Genomic DNA, 25,240 nt, shown 5'->3' with positions numbered 1-25,240 from the left:
GTAAACAGTACACGTTTTATTGAGATGAGCATTAGTCTGCGCTAACCAGCCTCTCTCATCTAAGGTGAGGGGAAGCAGCCTGTGCTGTCCACTTCTCCCTCTCGACTGAACACTGCAGCAGCTCTTTATTTCCGCTTTCCACCAAGCTGCAGTTTGATTGGCCAAGTGTGGAGCCAATTAACGGGGAGGAGACCGGAGTGCATTTGATCCAGCCACTCCGAATGGACGTCAGGGCCAGGGATTTGCATGTAGAACAAGCCCCAGCTGTCTGCAATGAGTGGCACTCATAACACTTATGTTTTCACAGTAACATTTTTTTTTTTTTTTTTTTTTTTAGATAGGGTGGAAGCACGGTCATCGGGGAGGTGCTCAGAGTAGAGTTGTTGCTTCTCCACATGGATAGGAGCCAGATGAGATGGTTTGTGCATCTGGTTAGGATGCTCTCTGGACACCTCCCTGGTGAGGCGTTCCAGGCACGTCCCTCTGAGAGGAGACCCCACAGAAGACCCAGGACAAGCTACTTCTCTAAGGTGGCCTCGGAACGCCTTGGGATCCCCTCGGACGAGCTGGTGAATGTGGCTGGGGAGAGGGCTTTTTTTTTTTTTTTTTTTTAAATTAATTAAATCTGTTACATGCCAGGGATGTGTATAAGTCATTATGGTGAGGTACACTGTCTTACAAGTGCTCCATGTTGTATCGGAGTTATTTGGGCTTGATGTTTTGCTATCACTCCCCACACGTTTACAGATGTTAAACAATGGGGATGCCACACAACGGTAAACATCACTTTGTGGCAACTTCGTTGTGTTGCATTGCTGCCACCAATATTAAAAGGGAGCTAATATTTTACATTAAGTGGCAAAATGTCTGTTTCATCTTTTAACATATTGTTTATATTGAGAATAAAATATGGGTTTATAACATTTCAAAATCATTGCATTCTCTTTTTATTGACATTTTACCCTGGGCCCCAAATTTGTTGGAATTCAGGTTGTAAATTTCAAGTATTTTTCACAGTGTTTTCTACATTTAGTTTTCAAAGCAGTGAAATTCAGTTAAACATTTAAAGCCAGTGCATGCATCCAAGACGGGGGTGTTACTTACTGCAGGAGGACTGCAGTTCTTGTCGCTGTGGGTAAAGAGCTCATAAAGCACCACTGCAAAGCTCCAGACATCTGACGCCACAGAAAACTTGCTTTCGGTCAAGGACTCGGGTGCATACCTACAAAACATGCATCATATGACTGCTGGTAACAGCTCTACTATTCTAGGGTGGTTCTATACTGTCGGTATCACAGTTTAAATTCCAGAGTAATATCATATAAAAAACTAATTTAAAATAAAAGCAGGCTGTCACTGAACAATCATTTTGCTGAGTAATTAATGAATTACATGATAGCTGCATTTAGTGGTAGCCTTAGTGCTAAAATGTTTAAGAGAGCAACAACATTTTTGTTGTCCATCAAATTAAGTGGATCTGCTTAAGTTCTCTTTTTAGTTTAAAATTGCAGCATTTTGTTACTAAAACGAGACTCCAGTGGTGTTGATATTAATATTGTTAATGTTATCGCTGATTACTGAACATAGAAGTTAATATAGTATTTTTAATTTGGAAATTTAATGGAAAAGCTGAACGTTTTTATGAAAAAAAAAACAAAAAAAACAAAACTTATTTAGAGCTTACTTGATTTAAGTCCATAAGAAATAGGATAAAAAAAAATCCCTCCAAGTGTTAATTTGGATAAATAACTATTATTTTATAACAGAATAATTCTTACCAGAATATGGGACTTTCTCCTGGCTCATTGACCATGTAGTACTCTTTGTCCTGAGGCAGAACTTTGGTGAGGCCAAAATCACCAATCTTCACTCTCAACTCGCTCTCAACAAGGATATTACGTGTTGCCAGGTCTCTGTGGATATACCGCTTACTTGACAGGTATTCCATTCCCTTTGAAAATATAAAATATACAAACAAATATTTTAATCAGTGGTCAGGAGCTCCAGATAGCATTTAGTGGGAGTTCAAGCTGCAGTACCTTGCAGATCTGAGAGGCATAATGGACAAGTTTTTTGTGGTCGATCCTCTCCTTGTTTTTCATTAGATAATCCCGCAAGCTTCCAAAGGGAAGATATTCCATGATGAGACGAATATTTCGTCGACCTAAGAGAAACCAAAAAATGTTAAATGCTATATAAATACACAAAATAACAGACATTTAGGACTGTAAGAGTTACTGTTAAAAAACTGACCACGTCAGTGATGGATCAGACTCAGTTCAATGGATGGATATTAAAAAAACAAAGGTTACATTCCACTAAAGCGAAGCAATAGTGAACTTAGATTCGTTGATTATAGCATGTAAAAAAATAGGATGTTTTTTTCGCAAAAAAAAAAAATAAAATAAAATAAAAAGGATTAAAAATATTTTTTTACCATTAAATTTAAACCAAAATAAGAAAAAATGTCCAAGTTTTTACAAAAACTTGGATATTCTCTAAAATTAGTTTATTTACTAGAAAAAACCCCTTCAAAAAACAAAACCTAACCATTAAACATTGGACAAAGAGATATGAGGTTGTATAGACCTCACCACATTTTTTATTGTTTTCTGCTGGATATTAATAATGTATGGGATTTATCAATAAGGAAAAGCTTGTGATTTTAGCTTAGAACTATCATATTGTATGGATTTATATTTTTATTAAAAAAAGAAAGGTGCTATGCCCTTCTGTGTAGTTGTTTCCTATAGTTTTGTGCTGTTGTACAGAGTCCCCTAGTGGCTATCATGCCACAAATTTATCCAGCTTAAACTAAGTGAACTGCCATTCTCTTCCACTTTGTGGAGCCAAGACATTCTCCATTTTATGAATCTCTGATCAGAACTGGTCCTGGCATCCTTTGGGTATTAATTTCTCTCTGGACTCCAGCATTATTATGCTATAGTGCATTTACATGTGACTAATATGAACCACTTGATATTGTCCATGTCACATCCCAATCTTCTTACTAAAATGTTTGATTACAATTTGAGTAATTTTTAACAAGTTAACCTTTATAAACACAATTTAGTATACGCCAATATCTACTGCATTTTCCTTGGAATACTGTGATAAGTGATCATTTTCAATATAATAAAACTGTATAAAATAATGAAGTATAACACTGAAATTTAAGGTTTAACATACTGGAGTTTGGTCCAGTCTCACCATGCAATGCTGACATTGCCTGAATTTGTTCTTACCAGGACTACTGCTGAACATTGAAAGATTTGTTTTAAGTGCATTTTCACAAACAATAGTCATAATAATATTATTGGGTGAAATCAGATAAGCAGGTTTGTGATAGCGTTACTGCTGGGTGATGTTCATGACAGTAGGTATGTTTTTATGTAATGCATCAGCAATGCGGCCCCATAATTTAGAAGGCAAAGAGATTTTCTGCTTGGAGCCCTTGCTAGTCTCAGTGGTCTGATAGTATAAACACTGCAAATGTGTTACTTGTCTGATATGAATTTAACAAAACTTAAAAAAGAAAAAGCTAAACCTAGAAGTGGACACACAGACCAAAAGCTGTACTAGCAGCCAGGTTACTAATTTACAGACATCATACTTCACGATGAAAGAACATAATGCCTGCAGTTGCTACGCAGATGGAGTTTACTGTTAAGGTCCAGAAGGATCAAAGATGTGAACATAGACACCCGCTTTAGCTCAAACGGGAGTTTGCCGGGTGTCAGGTAGCCACTGAATGCAACTACTTGGCTATGTCTCAAACATAAAGACCCATCCTTTGGATCCACCCAGATCTAAACACACCGGCTCTTTGAAATCAAAGTGACAAATGAATTAGAACAGCAGGGAGCTTTTTCCTGGCTTTTCTGAAGAATACTGATGTTAAATACTCAGTTTAGCAATAAATACATTTAGAGCAGAAGAGCAAAAAATCTACTCAGATTGGCAGGATTCAGAAGAAAAACAGTCATCAAAACAACATAGTTAAAATTCCAGTGAGAATGACCTGCACTGTAACAAACACCCTTGTACTTCACGATGTTCTCATGCTGCAGAGATTTTAATATCTCGATCTCCCGCTCAAAGTCTCGTATGTGCTCTGCGGTGCTGTGCTGGAGTTTCTTCACAGCCACGACCTCTCCTGTGTTGTCCTGCAGCGGGTCATAGCGGCACAACTCCACACTGCCAAAGTTTCCCTAAAAGACAAAACCAACCCAAGTGTGCCACCATTGTTAACTCCTAGTTTTATTTCATAATAATTTGGTGCATACACACACAGAGGCAAGTGACATACACAGTAATATGAAGATATTGTTAACATGAAAACTATAAGTTACTGAACCATTTTCTGATGATAATTCACTAAAAAATACTAAAAACCTTTGATGGCTAAATTAAGTTTCCAAACCGTATTTGATACACACTATAAATGTAACTGATCTTTTTATTCACTGAGCTGTGAGGAATGGAAGCAGCTTCATTAAAAATTCTTAATATCCACACTTTGTTTATACCTTTCCCAGGAGTTGTAAGAAAATGAGGTGTCTTTCTTCAAACTGAGCTGGCTCCTGGTTCTCAAACCCTCCAGTTGTCCAGCTAGAGCCCACAGTCCTATTTGGCAGGATGTCGCTGTCAACAATCAACTCATAGTCTGGGAACACAAAGAGAAAAATATTATGTTCATTACAGAGCTCACTGAATGTCTCCAGCAACCCAACATCTAAAGAGCAAACTTCAATCACTTCCGAGCTTGGTTTGACATTTAAAATGAAAAGTGGATCATTCAATTAAGCACTTTTTGTTGATTTTAATACATATCACAATGAAAAACAATTTATATTGACTGAAAAATTAGCTAAATGATGAAAAATAATAATTAGGAATAACAAAAATAACCCAAATTTGATCCCTGTTCTATTGCTCACCACATTTCCATAATTTGTAAATAACCTCCATCTGACTGGGTGTATTTCAAGTAATCTGATATTCCATGTGGGTGTCAAGATTTATGATCTGAAACATATAAATAATCTGATTGGTTAGCGGGAAAAAAACCAACCTGGTGTGAAGAGGCTGTGAAGATCACGGATAACTGCACGAAATGTGGGTCTGAATGTGGGCTCGTAGTCCATGCAGCTGGTAATCAGATTAGCCAGTTCGGTCCACTTTGGTGCAGGAAGATGCTGGCGGTCCTCATAGAACAGGATTTTCTGTGATGTATAAGAGATGACTGACGTAGGTATGTGGATGCAAACTCACATTACACCACCCTGAAGGAAATTATCAATCAAGACTCCAAACAGTGAACTTTTTGTTAAACTTTTCAAATCTGAGCATGTAGAAAAAAATGCTTACATGCTCACTCACGCTAGGGCTCAGCAATCAAAATTTTATTATTTATTATTCAGTTTAATTATATTTCACAGTAAAGAAAACCCACAATTAAAACATTTTGTTTAGACGACAGCATGTATTATATCATTACCAACCAAAGTAGCGTTTACATAAATTTTTCTCTGTGTTCACAAGAAAGGGAAAAAAAAGAATATATCATGTATTTGACTTGATATTTCTGAGATATTACAACATTTAAAGAATCACAACACAATACTTTATATACAACACTGTAATGATAAATTCTGACATTAAAATATATGTGTTATATACACACACACACACACACACATATGTTTCTGGCCATATTACATACCTTAGAGCTGTCCAGTGCTGCTAGAGGTTTTTCTCCACTACTGCAAATTTCCCATAATGTGGTGCCAAAGCTCCACTTGTCTGCTGCCAGGCTCAGTTTGACAGAGTCTTTGATATATTCAGGGGGCACCCAAGGGATCCTCTCAATCAGGACTGAAATGAAATGAAAAATACTTTATTTATCCCAGAGGGAAATTTAAAAAACATTGAAATTATAAAACAACATTACAAACAAAAAACATTTGACATATCACAATTAATTCTTTCATTTTCATTTTTTTTTTTTACCCCAACGTCCTCAAGCACAACACAAACAGTAAAAATAATCCACCTCATCTCATGATGCAGTAAGTGGTAACCTATTGATCCTGGCTGACTAAAGAGGGTTATGGCCTTTTATTAAAGCTTAGACATAAACTCACTTTCTTTTGGCAGGACAGTGATGCTGACACCAGGGTCACTGAGTTTGATAAAAGGGGGATTTCCAGCCCTGCGGTCCTCTTCTCTGATCAGCAGAACATTCTTGGCACATACATTCCCATGAACAAGATGCTTTTCTTCCTGCAAGAATAAAAAAAGGAGATTTAATCCCTTTCCGACACTAAAACCTCATTAGTGTTCCCAATGTTTCCCTTCAGTAATCTTACTCATGAAATTATGTGTACTCAGTTAATTAAAAGTGTTGACTTAAAGAGGTCATTACAAAGACATATGCAATAAAGACACTGATATTGATCAATATTTGACATAATATGAATTTGCACCAGGAAGTTCATGGCCCAGGCCAGCTGCTTTGCCACTTCAAGCTTCCACAGAATGTTAATTGAGTTCTTGTTCTTTTTCAAGTAGGTGTCCAGTGAGCCAAACTTCACATACTCCTGCACCATGATGTCTGGAGAAGGAAAAAAGTCTTTTTCACATTTCAAATAAATAGAAAAATACAACAGAAAGCTTCAAATGCAATAATGTGATATCATTCACATGTTACACTGAATGTCCTTTCTGTTTTTATATCTGCAATTTCTGATTTTTGCAGTTTATTCAAAACTCATCAAAAATTCAAAACGACAAATGCTATTAATTACAAAAAGTAAAAAAGTAGAAGTGATGTGTGCAGGTTAGCCAGGGCAGATGCAGACAGTACAAGCTGCAGCAGAAGTCTCTAGAGAGTGGTACAGGTGAAGGAGACACTGGTGAAGGGTATTGTAATCCTTCTAAGAATAGCCCACTACACTAACAGATTGATCAATGCTTTCAGCTTTGGGTTATAGAGGATGATCAGCATTACAGAAGAGCATGATGAACAGTTAACACCATGAGATCCCAATTACTATAGCACATATTTAATGAATATGAACTGTGCAAGGGCATATAGTATGACACATTGCTGTATGTTTCTCTGAAGCAGACTTACTTTCTTCCCCACAGACACACACGCCGTAGTTGAGAATCAGATGCTTATGAGACAACTGGCTCATCATGCTGGCTGCTTCAAAGAAAGACTGCAGGACAAACAGATGGAAAACCAAAATATTTTAATGTTTACTCAAAAAGAAAAAACAGGACGAAATAACCATGTTTTTTCATGACACACACCTTTATCATCTTTTACCTGAGATGGAATAACTGAATATGCAAAGAACAATGGCACTTGTTGGACAAATACCATAGGCCCCTAACAGAAAAGCTCAAGGACCAGTTCACTGACATGATCTTTTGTACAGCTATTTAACACCATCAGTTGTAAGACGTATTGCATGCGCACAATTTCTTTAAATGGGTTACAATTTCGATCAGACCTGTACACTTATTTCGGGCATGACGTGAGTTAACATACATCATATGTTAGAAGTTAAAAAAATCATTTTGACAAGCGCAGAACAATCAGACTTGAAATAGCTGCAGTTATTTCCCATGTAAGCAAACACAGCTCTGTGTGTGTGTGTGTGTTTAATGCCATCTTACCAATTTCTGTTTCTCCGCCTAAATAATTTTAAGTTCTTTTAAACTCTAAAGCAAGTTATTTGTAGTAAACTTGTATCAAACCATGATACTGCATTGGAATAACTGCCTACAGAAAATGGATGGATGGATGGATGTTTGCTGTTTTTAAATAAACTGAGTAAAATGAAAAGAGCTATAAGTGTAACAAAGTGTGGATTTATGTTAATGTATGGCAAAGGTAAAGCATGCACAGTAAGGATAACTTCTAACTGATTTAGGAATTTGTGTTTTTCTGCATGTAAACAAGGTTATTGTCACAAAAGTAAAGTTACACCATTTATTCAACACTTCAGATACCAATTTTGACATCTCTGCACACCAGTTATTATACTACTCCAGCAACTACTGAAACATCATTCAACATGGAACTGAACTGTGATGTAGTCAGATGTTAGCAGCTGGTGGGTCTTTTTTGACCAGTTTAAAATGGCTTCAGCAACAGTTGATCTGTCTTTTGTTTTTATTAAAGTATGTGGGTAGATCTATGGATTCCCTGTTTGGAAAGTCATTAATAATAAAACATTTGCATACCACTTTCAGTGTGGCATTAAATACAAAATTTGGTACTACAAACCTCAGAATAATTCCTGTGTGCCAGGTCCAAAACTTTCATGACAACTTCTGTTTGGTGCACACAGCCATAGTCTCCGAGTTCCTTTCGGACCCCTCTGAAGATCTTTGTAAATGTCCCTTGTCCAAGACTCTCCGTCTGGCAGAAAGATCACAAGCGCATGAAGTTTACAATAACTTGAAACAATAAAAAAAAAATATATATATACACATATATAGACATCATTGACTTGAACGTGCTAACTAAGCTTACAAATTCCAGATCTTCTTTCCTGATCTTGTGGAACACCATCTGGCTAATGTTGTGCCGTTGTGGGGATGGAGACAGAGGCACTTCTGAGCCCTTGTTACTCCTGCACACGAGGAGGCAGGACTTTTCTGTTGGTAAAAAGGGAATGTTATCAGTTTTAATACATACTGATTCACATTTGTGCTACTAACATAAAAAACAACAACAAAAAAAAAACCTAAGTATCAAATAGAAATAGAAGTTTAAGAGATGATGATGATGAAGAGTTTAGAGAAGTTGTGTGCTTTGATTTCCTCATCAACAACCTAAATATTTTTCTTTTACAGAATACTGGAATTTTAAACTTGGTAGTTGTGCATTTTACATCACCCTGAAAAGGAGTGCGTAACAACTGTAGGGAAGAAGAGTAAAAAAAAAAAAACAAACATTCAAATTTAATATGCAGCCAAGAAAGATTCCCAATTTTCCAGATGAAGAGGAAAGTCAACATTCAAAGGAAGGATGAAAGGGATCGACTTTGAGGAAAAACATGGACTGCATTAGTGAGACTTTACCATGTCACAGCATTACAGCATATCCATGTGTGGGCATTGATTGTTTAATTACAAGTTTCAAACTGAAGGATTAATGCTGCCTTGTCCTACAGCGATGTCAATGACTACTGTAATCTTGAACCACATCTGCGTCATCCTTAAAAGCCTAAAGCATGAACTTGATCAAAAGCCTTATTTCCACCAACAGGTCGAGAGGGGAGGGCATTTCTACAGTCAACCGTAACCTTACCTGAGAGGCGGAGTATCAGTTGGATAGTGATATGCCTTAGCTACGTAATAGCATCTCAACACCTTCCTTAAAGTATAACCAAAATACAAGCAAAATGGCGATCATCCAACAGTTTGTGTTCTTTCTTCTTGGCAGTGCTCCGTAACGCCATTTAAAACAAGAGAATTAATCAACAAAAAAGAAAATGTGTTGCTCTAAACAAGGAGCCAATCCTGCTTTGTTTTATGCCAGGTTGCACATGAAGTGACATTTTTTTTCCTCAACCAATCAACAGATTGCAGTTTGTCAAGCTCCACCTTTCGGGTTGGGTCGGTTAGATTGGTACCCCAAAAGGAAGGGTCCCAACAATGTAAGACGGGTTGGATATTAGGGTACCCTTGTGGAAGTAATTTTAATGCATATGGTAATCAATCATATTTACCCATAACAATCACAAGTGCAATCATTCTTTTATTCATATAATATATTTATTCATTTATTACCCTCAATTACATTTCATAATGTGAATTTTCCTTATATAGAACATTGAAGTTATTACTCTCCTGTTGGGTTCTTGTGTGAGGTCAGGCTGACCTCTTTTCTTCCAGACTCGTGATATGGGGAAAAGCTGAGACTGATGGGCAGCTGCTAGATACAAACAGTTGTTTAGAAAATAGCAGCCTGTTTGGGCAAGAGAGTAAGAGAGCGGGCGCCTTCTAGTCTCCCCTCTCCTTTTTATCAGTTTAGAGACTGGCCTTCAGCTAGGATCAGGTTGAATAAAACTGATTCCTAAAATGCAGCAAGGCAGAGTCCTCTTGTCGACTTCCGGAGTCAGCAAGATAGCTCTCGAACTTGAAAGTATTGCCTGTATTTTATTCTTCTCCTGTAATAAACCTTATATACTTTTACTCATCCCAGACTCTTGGTAGTTACTTCTACAACACCCTTCCCAGTTTTCGCATGTGCAAACAGGGCAAAAGTGGTGTCCAAGCACAGCTTGAACACAGACCAACTTAACCTGATCTGATCCATAAAGAACTTTTACTGTAGAACAGATGTTATATCGCCGGCTACAAGGCCACAAAACAGTAGTGCATCATGACAAAAGATTTTTGGCAGTAGCACAAATATCTGACAACTAGGGCTGCAACGATTAGTCGACATTGTCGACAATAAAAAAATCTACAGAGTGAGACATCGTCTTCTAATCCTATCTCTGCGGACCAGGCAGGAAAACGGCGGGGGAGAACGTTAAAAGTCTGGGATAACTTCACGTTAAACTTACAAAATAAATTAAATACATGTGAGATTTGTAAAGCGGACCTTGTGTACCACGGAAGTACGTCTGCAATGCTCGAACATTTAAAGAGGAGACACGTCGGACTTACTTAACAACCTCATGCAAGATTTCAAAGCTGAAAGTGAAATAAGATCCATATATAATAATCATGAGATACATAATCCGATTGGTCGACTAGTCGTTTTAATAGTCGGTGAATAATCGACCATCGGAATAGTCATTAGTTGCAGCCCTACTGACAACCTCTCACAAAAGACCAGTCAAGGACAAACATCTGTTAATTAGATTCTTACTATCTCTGGCTCAAATGCTTTTTTAGTGGTGGAGCTCTCGTTGGTGGTTCAGAGAAATTATTTTTAAATGACAGACTATGCAATTAAGGTAATTTTTGTGCTGAAATGAAGGTTCAATGTGGACTGAAAAACAAAGACGGAAGCAAACCCTGTAAAGCCTAACAGTGAAAAAAGCAGCAAATTCAGAAATGATGGATTTGAAGAGCATTTTACGGGACGTAACCTCTGGGTTTTAGGGGAAAATAAAATAAACACTGCAGGTGACCACAAATCGTTTGGCCGTACATGACACATGAAATTTCTAATTTCATGTTCTACAATCTGGAATTAAACACTTGATGAAGTAGTAAAAGCCGGTTCTACTGTCTACACTGCAAATGTGTTGCAAACTTGCCATTTAGACAACTGGATCTTTGCAGGTACCAGCTTGATTACTACATCTGAATACTGTAATTACTTTTTACATAGCCCATTTTTAGAGCTGTATCAAAAACCAGTGTACATAGAGTATAAATAGAAATATAAACAACTGAATGAATAAATGGAGATAAAAAAGGGAGCATTTCCCTGCAAGGATCCAGAAGGTATTTATATACTCATTTGTATCATTCACAAACCTAATGTACAAAAAGCTCTTCTGTAATGCCCACTCTGTATCTGCTTTCATCTAATGGTAGCAAACACATGGAGCCCTGGTGCAGTGCCTACTAAATTTGTCTTCTTTTTTTTACCTTTGGACATAGGAGGACAGCATTTGCTGAACTGGAAAATGATGCTGTCAGAGCGAACGGTTTCCTTTTGGTAGCAGCTGAGCAGTTCCTGCAGACTGCTGAAGTTTCTTTTTGTTCCACTGAGATTAAACTCTCCGGCTGCAGACCTGGTAATCTGGCAATGCTTGTAATCTACTGCATCATACACCTAGCAGAGACAAAGAAGTGTTCAGACAGTAGAAATGTAGACTATTAGAGTTCAAATGTGAAAATCTAAAATATCACAATGTCAAGTCTCATTTAAGAGTAAATGAGACAAAAATGTCTACATGTTGAACTATACAAGAAGGCAGTTATGTCTGCAACTAATTAATAAAACCTTGTGAAACAGACCTGCAACAGTTGAATCATTTGTGTTGCTACTTTAACTGTGACAACATTAAATACTTATAAAGATGCAACAGCAGACATGTTTATTTATGCTCCTCTAATATACTAATTAGAAATATATAAAAGGCCAAAAAGCCAGCGGAAGTTGTTCTTTCTTTCAAATGGCATTGATGAAAAAGAAAGGAAAAAAACAAACTTTAGTAAGGTTCGAAATCACTTGGGCCCATGAGGGGCTGTGTTCTCCAATTAGCAACAGCAATGAATTAAAGAAAAATGTGTAGTTTACTGGCGTCATATTGACAGCAATACAGGGGAGAGGCATTAACCCAGCATCCCCAACCGGTCAAGGCAGATGGCCACCCTCCCTGATCCGGGTTCTGACAGAATTATTTTTTTCTTTGTTTAAAAAAAAGGAGTTTTTTTCCTTTCCATTGTCGCCTGCCACCTCATGCATGCTCAGAATGGAAGATTGAGGACAAGGTTCGATGCAATCCACTGGTTCCCTTTGATAAGCTATTTATTAGCTTGTATGGACACAGTTATTATAAAAAGGACCAAAAAGGATTTGTGTTAATTGGATGAATTCCATGAATTGGCTTGACTTGATTATATCTGTAAAGTGTCTTGAAATGACAAAGTTGTGAAAAGGCAAAATAAAGCTGAATTGAGTTGAATTGAATTTAAATGCAGTCAAAGTAGAGTTATAATGATTTTGAAGAAGATACAAGAAGAGAAAGATATTTAGTTTTCAGAAGGTGAAATAACTCCACAGTAGTGAATGATACCCACCTCCACTGGGAAAGTCAAAAAATATTTGTTAAAGTCTTTGGGGCTACATCTTAAAATGTACAACCCCCGCTTGTTGCCACACTTTTGAAGGCGGTTGACAGCAAACTCCACTCTGAAACGAAAAAAGAAAATTATTTTCAGAAGCAATATACTATTACCTGCTAGCAGAGGATATATGTGAAAACCACTACAGCAATACTTTTTTTCTTAGCCTTTATTTATACAGGTAGTCCCAATGAGACATGCAGTCTCTTTTACAAGACAGACCTGTTTACTTACATACCTAACATGCATGTCTTTGGATTTTTTAAACACGGCCAAGCTAACTGTTTTAAAGAATTATTAGTGATATACTCTTAAAAACGACTATATGCTGAAAGCTGTTTTGTGGAACTGCTGTTAAAAGTGCAGGACCGCAGCATAGAAGCATGACCTCAACATTTGTTTCCCTTCCTCTGTAGCAATAAGTAAAATGCTAAACTTTTCAACTTCAATTGCATTCATAGTACCCTTTTTCTGTGGCTACATGGTGAGAGACACAGTTCCCACACATACAGAGATTATACACAAGGCCATCTCAGATCAGACAGTCCACATCAAGGTTGCATTATCACACTATGTTTGAGCTAGCCTGAGACCTGATTTAATTAAGCACCGTTCACTCGGGGTAGTCCGACGTGCCTCGTCTTTAAACGTTCGAGCATTGCAGACGTACTTCCGTGGTATGCAAGGTCCACTTTACAAACCTCACATGTATTTAATTTATTTTGTAAGTCTAACGTGAAGTTATTATAGACTTTTGATGTCCTCTACCGCTGTTCTATTCCCTGGTCGGCCACCATATTTTTCCCCTGGCAGACTTTATTGAGCTTGTGCAACTCTCAGCAGAGATAGGAAAGAACACAGTGTCTCACTCTGTAGTTTTTTGTTTGTTTGTTTTTTTTTTTTGCCAACAATAGTCAACGGGTAAATTAGTTGTCGACTACTTTTATTGTCGGCTATTGTCGACAACGTCAACTAATCGTTGCAGCCCTAATTCTTTGTGTTGAAATAAACGGTAAATTGACTGGACCTATAGAGAGCTTTTACACAGCAAGCCACACATACAGCTTTCAGCACTTTTTTTAATCTATGCAATGTTTGTTCTTATAAACACACTTACACATTGATTAACACATAGGAAGTACTGTGGGGATCTTCTTGCCCAGGGACACTTTGACATGGATTAAACTACTGATCTACTGACTGACAGAATCTATCTACTCTAGTTCCAGCGCTGTGTGACAGAAACCCAGTCTTTTCTCCATCATCTTGATCAGAGAATTTTAACTGTTAAAATCTCAATGATGCCCAACCAGTAAGTGCATCTCCATCACCCTAGCTGTCTCTCACAAAGAACTGTGTTTATCTGCTAAAAACCAATGTTTCTGATGCATAACACACACATTCTGTTCTACTTGTAACCACACAATCTCTCCTTCTATCTTTGGTCTTATTGTTAAAATTTCAAACTATCGCAGTTCCTGTGGTTTTATTCTAGCTCTGTGGCTCAGTGCAATGAAATAGTACATGTAAGATTGATATAAATATCAAACAGACACATTAAAGTATGAGTACTGAAGCTGGCTTAAGACTTGCACAAGCAACTTATTAGTTTACTCTCTGGATTAGTTACCAAAAATTGAAGGTAAGACTTAAGTAACCACGTCAGATTTTTTTTTAAATGACAGAAGAACACATTTTATACCTTGTCACTTAATTCAGCAAACTTATATTAATGTTTTTCTTAAACTTACGAAATGGGGCCATGGCAATGAGAATATAAAGCCTCAACAAGTCTTGGAGGTGCAACTTCTTTACAAAGGTAGTGATGTGCATCTGTGGTCAGTCGATAGTAGCCATCAATCAGGGAAACAAAGGAGAGGGCTTCAGACAGGTTGGGAAACTCAAGTTCCTAAGTATAAAAAAAGAAAGAGCATAACAATTAAAATCTCTAGAATTCTGTCAGACACAACTGAGTGAAACTAATGCTTCAAAGTGATATCTGGAAGATGTTTCTAAGGAAAAATGACCAGATTTTTGCCATCTTGCTTATTGATGGTGACCATCCGGCTTTCTGCAGCATCCTCTTTGCTGGCCTGTTTGATGTTAATGTCAGTGACATCGGGGAAGTCACACAAAGTCTGCAGCTCCTGGCCAAATGACAAAAGATTTTATTATTATTATTGTTATTATTCAATAAAAATCAGTAATGAATAATATAATTTTGGGTATAATTACTTTGGTATGAAAGACTACATTACATATTACATTGTTCTGCATGAAAATCAGCTTAAAATTATATGATATATCCAAAAACTTGCTGGCAGGTACCAACCTGGTCAGAATCTTTCAATTTTTCTCGACACCACTGTATTCCAGTATCTGCTGCAACCAGGATGATGAGCTGTTCGCTGGATGGATCCTTGACCTCGAAGGTTTCTGTGTAGAAGGCTTTCTCCAGCGACTCGATGCTGATGAGGTATTTGAGCTTCAGATCGCGGACTGTGGTCCGACACTGACTGAACTGCTGGATAAAGCGCTTGAAGCGGAAGCGGATTCGTTTACGTGTTAAGAAATTGCAGTCCTGGATCTGAGTTCTCATGTCCTTTGGCAAGAAGGACTTGTAACTGGAAGAAATTAAGCAGATTTTTTTTGTGTCAGCATAAATCCATATGTCTAAAATTCCTGAAATATTTCAGGTTATGGCATTCCTACACCAAGAAGCATAAGTGGAACATGTTTGTTCTCTTGCAGTTCTTTGAGCAAAATCAGAAAACAAAAGATGTTGCTCACTAAAACAAGATTAAAGAATACAGGGCTAATGGTCCCCCACATAAACAACAGAGAATTAATATGATAATTGTGCTCAACATTTAACAATATAATTAATGTAGAGTGTATATTTAGCAGTTTATTTTCTTTTTGTGAGTACCTTATAGTGTGATAAATATCCAGGGGTGACATCTGTCTCTCCTTAGCCGTTCTTGTCATGTCCAGCACAGCCATACCAAGGCACTCTTCTTGAGTCTCATGGGAGTTGGAAATCTTCACCAAACCATTCACAAAGTCATTTCTCCACTGCACATAAAAATGAGAGGAATAAAATGGATTCAAGAAAAAAATACTACACATGTGATCAAAGCAGAGAAGCACCTTTTTGGGGGTTCCGATCTGATATCTGAAATTTGGATATCGGCTGATATCAGTGTTTTCTGATACCAAATCATTTTGCTTGGACAGTTTTGTGATAATAGTCATTTTTGCTGTTGTCATTGTGTAAAGTTTCATTTGGCTGTTGTAAACCACACATCACTTCTTACACATGAGAGCAACTGATAAAAAAAAATTAGTCCAATTTAAATGTTTTCCAAAATAATTTATAAGAAAGAACCTACTAAAATAATGTCTGTAGTTGTTTCATACTCTTAATAAAAAACAAAGGTAGTTATAATTAGATAGCAACAAGACACAAGTCCAAGAGAATGTGTTGAAATGGACCCGAGATGTATCTGAATAATGTGGGAACAGTAGATAGTCTGAGAGCAAAAGAAGACTATGCTAATGTTAAAAATGCTCCACGGTTTAACTTGCATTAGTAAAACCATCACTAACCCGGCGCTGTGAAATTAGCCAATCATGCTTAACAGGCTGCAGCATACGAGTAAAACAGCCCAAGCTGGAGATTCTGACATCTTCCTTTACCTTCATGTGAGTCGCTTTGTCACACTGGATTACAGCATTTTAGAAAGCGGACTTTTCCAGAATTATCATTAACACATAGAGGCTAATTGACCAGAACGCAGAGTTGGAGCAACTTTTCTGTCAGCTAATCCTTCTCATTTCTCTGCTGGAAGTTCACTGCTTTGCTGGAACGCTTCAGCAAGTTTCTGGTGCACCATTTTCACTTCCCTTTTTAGCTGAGCAATGTTTTACCCTGGAAACCCGGAATATTTGGCTGTACACACATTTCAAGTTGCTGTCTTGCTTTTTTATGTTTCCAGACTAAAATATATCCATATATATATATATCCATACACATATATATATATATATATCCATACACACACACACACACACACATATATATATATCCATACACATATATATATATATATATCCATACACACACACACACCCACATATATATATATCCATACACATATATATATATATATATATATATATATATCCATACACACACACACACACACATATATATATATATATATATATATATATATATATATATATATATATATATATTGAATTGAAATATTTCTTTACTTACATAATAATTATAATTTGTAAACAGGGGACCACGCAAGGCCCTTCTGTGGATCGGTGAGGTGGATCAGCCTGATATCCGATCCGTGAATTACATCATTATTGGAGTCCAGTCCTGATGGATCGTATCAGTCCCAACTCCAGATCAAAGTTCAAGGAAATGTCTGCCAGCATTTGTGTTTATCCATGCCTTAACAAAACTTTGCCTGGAATATTGAGCTTCCATGCAAATTATAATAATTTCATTAAAGCGTACATAGATAAGACATCTAGTAGACCAACAATTACAAGATACGTCTGCACCAAAGGTGATTTTGATTCATTTGTAAGCATATAAAATCTTTGATTTGAACCACAACCAGAAAAGGCATCTCATTCGGCTTCCAAGTAAACCAGCATGGCTTTGTTATGGTTACTGCAAAGCAGGTTGGCTGAATGTGTGACACAAGATACAAAAGTTATTTAAATTTATTTAAATTCATTATGCTTATATCTTTATTCACACTTTAATTTGTTTCCTTCTCCAATATGACAGATGCTCATATAAATTCATCATTTTCTCAAGCTTTTTGGAGCCTCAAGTGTGAGTAAATAACAGCTTTAAGTATGTTCAGCATGCCTAGTTTGCAGTCACTGTAACAAACTTCATCTTTTTCTTTCCCTGTAGGTCCAGATATGAATAATGATGCAGGATAGGCGGATAACAAATAGGCAATCAATGAGCTTTTTTTCTTGCAAACATGACGTGCATCTGACGTCAGCTTTGCAACTCTTGTTAGACTTAAATCAGTGTGAACACAAAACACAACCGATTTACAAGGCAACACTGGATCTTTTTTATGTTCCCTTTATTCATTCATTTATACTTTGGTCTTGCTATGAGTGTAAGCACGCAGAAGCAAAAATAACTACAGTGCATTATTTAACTACGTCTTTGTTAGATTACTTGAATAATGGACATTTATGAAGATATGGGGCATAAGTGGTAGCATTCATAAACAAACAAATAAATATGAGCAAATTTGCTATAATTTCTCAGTTAAAATTAAGACTTTCAATTTCCTTTTGCTCATATTGCCTACTCTTCTTAGCAAATGCACAACTAAACTTGCAAGGACCAGTAGCCAGTCTTTATCACATACAGAGGCTCAGTTCCTGATTAAACTGCAAAGAATTCCAACACATCCTTCAAAAAGTAAAAACAACATCTGCCCAGCGTGAATGTTAGCATGTGTACTGCCTCAATATCTGCAAATACAGTGTACTTAAATGACTCCCCCAGCACTGCTTTCCTTCTCGCTTTTAGGCCCAAGCCACTCGTGCAGATTTCCACAGGCATAAATCCCCATAATCCTTTAGTTCAAGAAGAGGTCAACTGCAGTCTTAATTCTGACTTTAGTTACTAGAGTCATGTACACTGCTAACATTTCTATGGCAATGTCATTCCTAGTTTTTGTGTTTTAATTTGTGTCATGCAACGTCTTTATAATTTATTTAAAGCTGGTATCTTTCTTCCCCTTCTTATACTATGCGTTTTTTTTTTAATCACAAGTACTGTGGGGAAACAATTCTAAACTGTACACATTACTTGTGTACTTTGTCCTAAAACACAGGGACAAATACTAAAGAAGTCAGTAAGGAAACACAAAATTTTTAAATCTATTGCCTTTTGGGCTTTCCCCAAGACAGGGCAGACTTCTACAGGCATGCTTTCATATAATCCCCTAGTTCACGAAGGGGTCTTTACTGTCTTGTGTTGCATTATAAATGTATTTTTCTACTGCAAGTTGGCCATTATTAATTTTTGATAGTAAGAGTAGGGAGCTCTGCTTATTCATCTGAGAAGGTTTCAAGTGTTGTTGTCCTTGTCCATGTCATTTGTTTTAACTTTTTAAACCATGTTTACCTGGCAACCCCATGGGCCTGTATGCACCCTACATCTGGGGAATTGACAATAAAAAAAAAAAAAAAAAAAAAAAAGCTTGACTTGAGGAGAAAAAAACCTGCTAAGCTTTTGACATGTTCAGAACTCCACCTAAAATGTTACATCTGTTCAAATTCTACCAAACAATAAAATACTCCTGAGACTTCCCAAAGTCCCAAAGAGAAGCTTCCTGATTTGCCATGTCAGTTACTGAGCCTTACAGGCATCCACAATGGACTATTTTTATATGGTGAAAATCTGTGCTGCAGTTTTGAGCGTCTCAGACAAAGACAGGAACTATGGGCGTTTACAGACAACAGCCGCAAAGAAAAAGTTTCTGAATGTACAAAAGAAAGTGAAGATTTCATTTTCTTTTGCTACCAAATGTTGCACACACAAGTTTTTATTTTTGCATGCAAGAAAAGGCCTCTTTCTTTTCTTCCACAGAATAAGTTTTCTGTATCAAACTAAACTAACTGAAGGTGCCAGCTCTGATTGTATGCATGGGCAACTAGTGAATGGAATGGAGAGAAAAAATAAACCTGGCAGGTGTTACATATCTATTTATCTAACTGTTCTAAATAGCACAAAGTGGTTTTTTAAATAACATCAATAATTTAATCACAGACAAATTTCTGTTATGAAACAAAGTTATCCATCTATGCATAAAATTTGAACCAGCATACCAAATATAATTAAAAAAACGCTGTTGATATTGCATTGGGGTGTGGGACAACTGACTGAGCTCTAGTATGTACATTTTTTTTAACTGACACACATACTAAGAGACAAAATCCTATTATTTTAAATACCATCAAGGGGGTTACGTGTAGGTGCTTACCTGAGAGAAGAGGTACGACATTACAAGGTCATCAAGAACTGGACTTTCTGTCCCCTTTTTGATCCCATATCGATAAGCTCTGGATGCTCCACTACTGTACCAGCCAGGGAAGTAATACCTGCCATTATGGGATTATGGGGAATAAAGAAATTTAGTTACAGGGATATATATATATATATATATATATAAAAACATGTAAGGGGACATGCAGAGGTAAAATAATGTATGCTACCGTATTCTAAAAAACACTTCTTCAGAAGCCGAATCATCAAGCTGGAAGATGTGGTTGGGTGAAAACCACAAGCGATCTCGCTCTCGGAAGAGACCAAAAAGGCTGCAGTACAAAGGTGATATACCTGCATTGTAGGAATGGAAAAAAATTGCACATTATGTTCTAGAAGCTTGTACCAGATATACATATTACAATACAGCAGGACACACATAAGAAAACTGTTTTAAGTACCCACACAGGTGAAAACAAGGTCAATAAATACAGTCTAAAATGTCAGTTGTGCTTTGGTTTATCATCAAACACATAACATGCAGGTGAGTTTAGTCTCACCCCCTTACATGGCCTTGCTGTGGATTACTAGTGTCATATTAGAACTGCTTTAAAAGATCCACCTTTACACAGTTGCATGCACATAAGTACACACAAAAACAAGCAATGCTATTTAAAAAAAAAGATAAAGAGAAAACAAGACAGTAATACATTAACTTTGAATTCACACGTCACAATAAACTATGCAAATAGGGGTGTTTTATGCAAGTTTGCACAGTTTGAGTACTCACTGCATGCCTTGGCTGCATCTATACACAGCTCTTCAGCCACATAATCCCCAGGTGGGTAGCTGAGAAAGCTGCAGTTGGCTGCTCCCTGGTTGCTGTGATAGAAATGAAGCCTCAGAACTACAGTGGCTGGCCTTGTGTCTGGAGCTTCCCGATGGGCGGTGCCATTTTGATGCACCGCAGGGCATGAGTTAGTCATAGTGTCCATGGCTGGCAGGGAAGCCATCAGCAACATGCACCCTTAAGTCAGTTGAAAGCAAAATGTCAGTAGGAATGACAGCAGCTGCTTCATCTTCGTACAAATTTAATATCATGATCAGGGTACATGATATAAACTGTTGCATAGAGTAACAAAGTCTTACATAAAGATGCAGTACAGAAGAACCATTGTCAGGAAAAAGGTTACAAAATCTGTAAATCTAATTCTGCGAGTGACAGTTACGAAACATAGTCAAACGCTTCTTTGTGAATGGAATATAGAGACTTTTATCCCATCATTGTCATTTTGTTATATTTCAACATGCTGTTTTGATTCCTTTTGATGATTATACCTCAAAATAAAAGGTCTGCACATACCATCTTCAGTTAGACTTAATTTATTATACTTTCCTTACTTGGTAGAAGCAAAACAGAATAAATACATACACTCTTTGGGACAGCAGCCTTTTTAGCTCACTGTGTTTCTCTTGTCCCTAAAACAGAGACAGGGTTTCCATCAAGGCTATGGACATTTTAAAATACAAAAAAAGGTTGATGGAAGTAGCACCTTGTTCAGGAAACACTGAACTGTATTGTTTGTTCAGTCCAGACCAGTTAATGTAAACATAACCAATGCACACTTAATTAGAAAGACAATTAAATGAAACCATGCACCAACAGCATTGAGAGCTAAAATATTATTAACTTCTGGGAGTATTTCTTTCCACAACCATAACCCACTATGCAGGTTATGTTGTTACTGGAGTCCTGTCACCACTATTAAATATAACAAAGAAATAGAGCAAATACACTTAGAAGTTATTTTACCCATGAACATTGGGGATTTTCAGGAGAATGTACAAAGGCTTGGTCTGGACTTTTTATATTATTTTTCAGGAGATCTGCTATGGCAGGAAAAACTGAGGGATGCAATATGTACATAAATCTATCTAGACAGGGCACAGAGAATGCAAGGCATAATGCAAAAAGAGACACTTGGGAAATTGCTTTGTTTGTGTACAACATGAAAAGAATGGAGGATGATGCTCCTTGATGGCCGATCTCATGTTTTAAATCAATACAATGCACATTATAATGTATCCACTGCAAAATAGTGTACAAAGCATGAACACTGCACTTGTGATTTTATATGCTACTGCATATAAAAAAAATGTTCAGGACTGTGTGCGAATTCATTTTTCTATAAAACTGCTTAGTCTCTTCCAACTGTTCCCATCTGGCAGGCACCTTAGAACCCTTCAGACCAGGATTAACAGGCATTATACCAGCTTCTTCCCCACTGTAGTCCCTTTCCTGAACAGTTGAACAGCTAACAGTTGCACCTTTCACAATCATCACGATCATGTTTTTTTATGTGGCTCATTTATTGTATATAGTGTATATTTGTATATAGATAAATAGTGTTGTAAATTAAAAGCACCACTATATACCACTCTATTTTATTTTATTACTTTTTCTTATTCTTAGAGATGCACAATATAATCTGCACAATATCTGTATTGGCCGATATCAGTTTCAAAATTAAATACTGTAAATCAGATGTAATCGACAAAATAACAGGTGCTGGGAGAACACAATCCAAGGCTGTTTTAAGTATGATTGGATGCACATATCTTTTTTTTTTTTTTTTTAAACAATAGTCATGACTTAATTTGACATGTTGCACATAATGCAAGTTTAAATATTTGTCTTATTTTGCTCAAGGAGTGAATATAATACCATTCAGTTTTTTCTTTTTTTAAGTATGCATTTGCCAACAGGCCAACAAGACTTCGGCTAAATGACTTGCAAAACATTGGCATATCGGATATCGGCCAAAGATCTAATATCGTGCATCACTACCTACTTATTCCAACACTTTTACTTATATAAGAGACAACACCTGCTTGCAAAAAAATCTGTTCCCATACTTGGTGAATAATACTGTTCTCATACTCAGTGGTCAGTTAACACATCAAATATCTTTATGAATTATCTTTGAGTGAAAAGAAAGCATGTAGTCAGAACTAGCATTGAAATGAAAACTCTTATCCGATTGCATTCTCATGTTGTATGTCACAGAATGACAGTCTAATTGCACTTAAAATTGATCAATCAGGAAAGGGAAATAAAAACATTCTCCAAATATATACCATGGATATAAAGCTTAGCACGACACTGTTGAGAACAACAGCTTAAAAACTGTATAAAAAAACATAAAAATAAAAAAAAGCAAGTAATGGTAAATGGTCTGTACTTATTTAGCGCTTTTACCCAAAGCACTTTACATATATGTCACATTCACACACACATTCAAATACTGACGTTGGGAACTGCCATGCAAGGCGCTCACCATGACCCATCAGGAGCAATTAGGGGTTCGGTGTCTTGCTCAGGGACACCCCGACATGAGCTTGACGGGCCGGGATCAAACCGGCAACCTTCGGGTACCAAGTGATGAACATACTGTATATCAAAGTGTATTTTAATAATCTTGATTATCAGTTGGCTGATGAGCTTATATATGCTGTAAAGGCAAGGAAATTGTTCCTGAAAACAATAGTGTGAACAGTGTTCTGTGAACTGTGAACAGTGAACTGCTGTTCTTCAAAGCTGGTCAAGGGGTGCTAGGCAACATACATGTGTGACTTTAAATCAAATATGTTCCTGAGGCTCCGTTTCAGGAAATGTTTCAGTTTTTCTTCACACTGTAAGGTAAACTTGACTGCATTTTAAAACTTTTCATTTTACTTTAGGAAATGGGACAGTTAAGTTGTTAAAACAGTAAATATTGAATTTCAGATAACTTTATACCTCTACTCCACTGCATTTCATAAGCAACTCCTTACTTTTTTTTCCTTAAAGACAGTTTATTCTGAGGATGAAGATTCTGCATAGCAAATTAAAAATGGGGTTTCTTAACTACAGCACACAGCTTAAATACTGTTTTTAAACCCCTTGATTTTTGACCATTGCGTAGTCAAGTTTTAGATATCACATTTAGATAACACCGAGTATGCTTTTAAAATAAAGGCTCCAATGGTGACATACTGCTCACACATGCTGCATCCATTAGTAATTTGATCAAGTTGTTTCAGATTAAATATCACTCAGAGGGATTGAATAGTACTTTAATTATTCATTAAGATTAAGCTACTTATTCTTTTGTACCTTTATTACAGTAATGTTTTTCATGCTAGATTGCAACTAGTACAAGAGTATTTTTGCCCTGCTGTACTGATAGATCATCTAATGTAAAGGACCAGAATATTTCTTCAATCATTAGTGTATCTTCTGCAAAATATGTGTTTGTGTGACAGGTTTAAAGCTCACTCAGAGGTTTGCCGTATCAAATAACATGCCAAGTAACATGCTCCTAGTTCGACTCTCACATTATAAATATACCAAATGTTTTCAACTCTTCAACAGAACCATCTCATCAAGGCCTTGATCTTATGAGCCATGGTTAGCTGTAGCTTCAATAAATAACTCAACGCTAGCAAACTCACACCCCCACCAACATACGTTTAACGTTAGATGATGTATAGACTGCATACGTAAATACATTAGAAAAACCAAACCATGATTGGACATTTGATTATGCACATGTTTAAGAGTATAGAGGATAAAGGCTCTCAACGAAATATTACTGAGAATAAATACTTACTCTGGTAGATGATCCAGACGTGCAGCTAATAGCCTTCTGCTAACTTCCAAGGCCACCAACCAGCCAGGACCACAGTTTTACAGCTACTGCTTGCGGTTTTAATGACAGACCCTCAAATTGTTGACCGTATGAACTGTGATTTATTTATCTAAATCCTTATGGAAATATTTAACATTTCCATGTCTTAGTCAGCTGGCTAACTGACTAAACTGCTACATAAGCTACCTCTGGTCAGCATAGCATTAGCCATCTCTTTCCGAAGGAACTTCAGCGTTTATCTTGTCAATCGTCTAACTTATGAAAATGCTAGCTAAAACCAATGTTTACAAATAACTAGCATAATAACACATAGTTCATTTTATAAGAAGACATATTCCTAAAGTAGAACACTGGTCATGCTGCCAAAGAGAGCTACACAATTGACAAATTGTTACCTAAACTGTCTGAACTCTGACAGAATGCTAGCTACTTTGCCAGTGACTGCTACAGCGTAGCCGACGCTCCGACTGAGTCAACAAACGAGCCTCTCCCACCATACTAATGCTGTATTTAGAGACTGTCGGAAATGTCACAACTGAATTAGTTTCGTTGCAACTTTTGTAACTCAAACCTTAGTTATTGGGGCTGTAAATAGGCCAAGGGCACATAAATAAAAAAATGTTTGGATGTTTTTCATCATAAATGCCAACTACTGAAAGTCTCT

The 25,240-nt window shown here is 36.9% G+C and overlaps 1 protein-coding gene across 5 annotated transcripts in view; it reads right to left on the bottom strand.

The window, feature by feature from the left end:
• The window catches only part of jak2b (Janus kinase 2b), a 31,461-nt gene extending 6,432 nt beyond the window's left edge, over nt 1-25,029 (bottom strand). The window contains exons 1-24 of one of the 5 annotated variants that reach the window (XM_041999829.1): nt 24,972-24,989; nt 24,538-24,623; nt 21,318-21,364; nt 20,676-20,912; nt 20,116-20,239; nt 19,884-20,001; nt 15,767-15,912; nt 15,170-15,461; nt 14,865-14,984; nt 14,589-14,746; nt 12,793-12,904; nt 11,635-11,821; nt 8,552-8,676; nt 8,303-8,437; nt 7,139-7,226; nt 6,489-6,616; nt 6,147-6,285; nt 5,726-5,877; nt 5,075-5,225; nt 4,530-4,666; nt 4,022-4,211; nt 2,040-2,164; nt 1,779-1,951; nt 1,105-1,222 (exon numbers count right to left, since the gene is read on the bottom strand). In XM_041999829.1, coding sequence (XP_041855763.1) covers nt 1,105-1,222; nt 1,779-1,951; nt 2,040-2,164; nt 4,022-4,211; nt 4,530-4,666; nt 5,075-5,225; nt 5,726-5,877; nt 6,147-6,285; nt 6,489-6,616; nt 7,139-7,226; nt 8,303-8,437; nt 8,552-8,676; nt 11,635-11,821; nt 12,793-12,904; nt 14,589-14,746; nt 14,865-14,984; nt 15,170-15,461; nt 15,767-15,912; nt 19,884-20,001; nt 20,116-20,239; nt 20,676-20,907 — 3,150 coding nt within the window. In that variant the 5' untranslated portion in view covers nt 20,908-20,912; nt 21,318-21,364; nt 24,538-24,623; nt 24,972-24,989. Of the gene's footprint in view, nt 1-1,104; nt 1,223-1,778; nt 1,952-2,039; nt 2,165-4,021; nt 4,212-4,529; nt 4,667-5,074; nt 5,226-5,725; nt 5,878-6,146; nt 6,286-6,488; nt 6,617-7,138; nt 7,227-8,302; nt 8,438-8,551; nt 8,677-11,634; nt 11,822-12,792; nt 12,905-14,588; nt 14,747-14,864; nt 14,985-15,169; nt 15,462-15,766; nt 15,913-19,883; nt 20,002-20,115; nt 20,240-20,675; nt 20,913-21,317; nt 21,365-24,537 lie in introns of all 5 variants that reach the window. The other 4 variants (XM_041999827.1, XM_041999830.1, XM_041999828.1 and 1 more) reach the window with 4 other exon arrangements.
• Between the last annotated feature and the right edge of the window lie 211 nt (nt 25,030-25,240).

Source organism: Melanotaenia boesemani, chromosome 11, assembly GCF_017639745.1.
Source record: "Melanotaenia boesemani isolate fMelBoe1 chromosome 11, fMelBoe1.pri, whole genome shotgun sequence".
Lineage (NCBI taxonomy): Eukaryota > Metazoa > Chordata > Actinopteri > Atheriniformes > Melanotaeniidae > Melanotaenia > Melanotaenia boesemani.
This window is presented reverse-complemented; position numbering and strand designations above follow the sequence as displayed.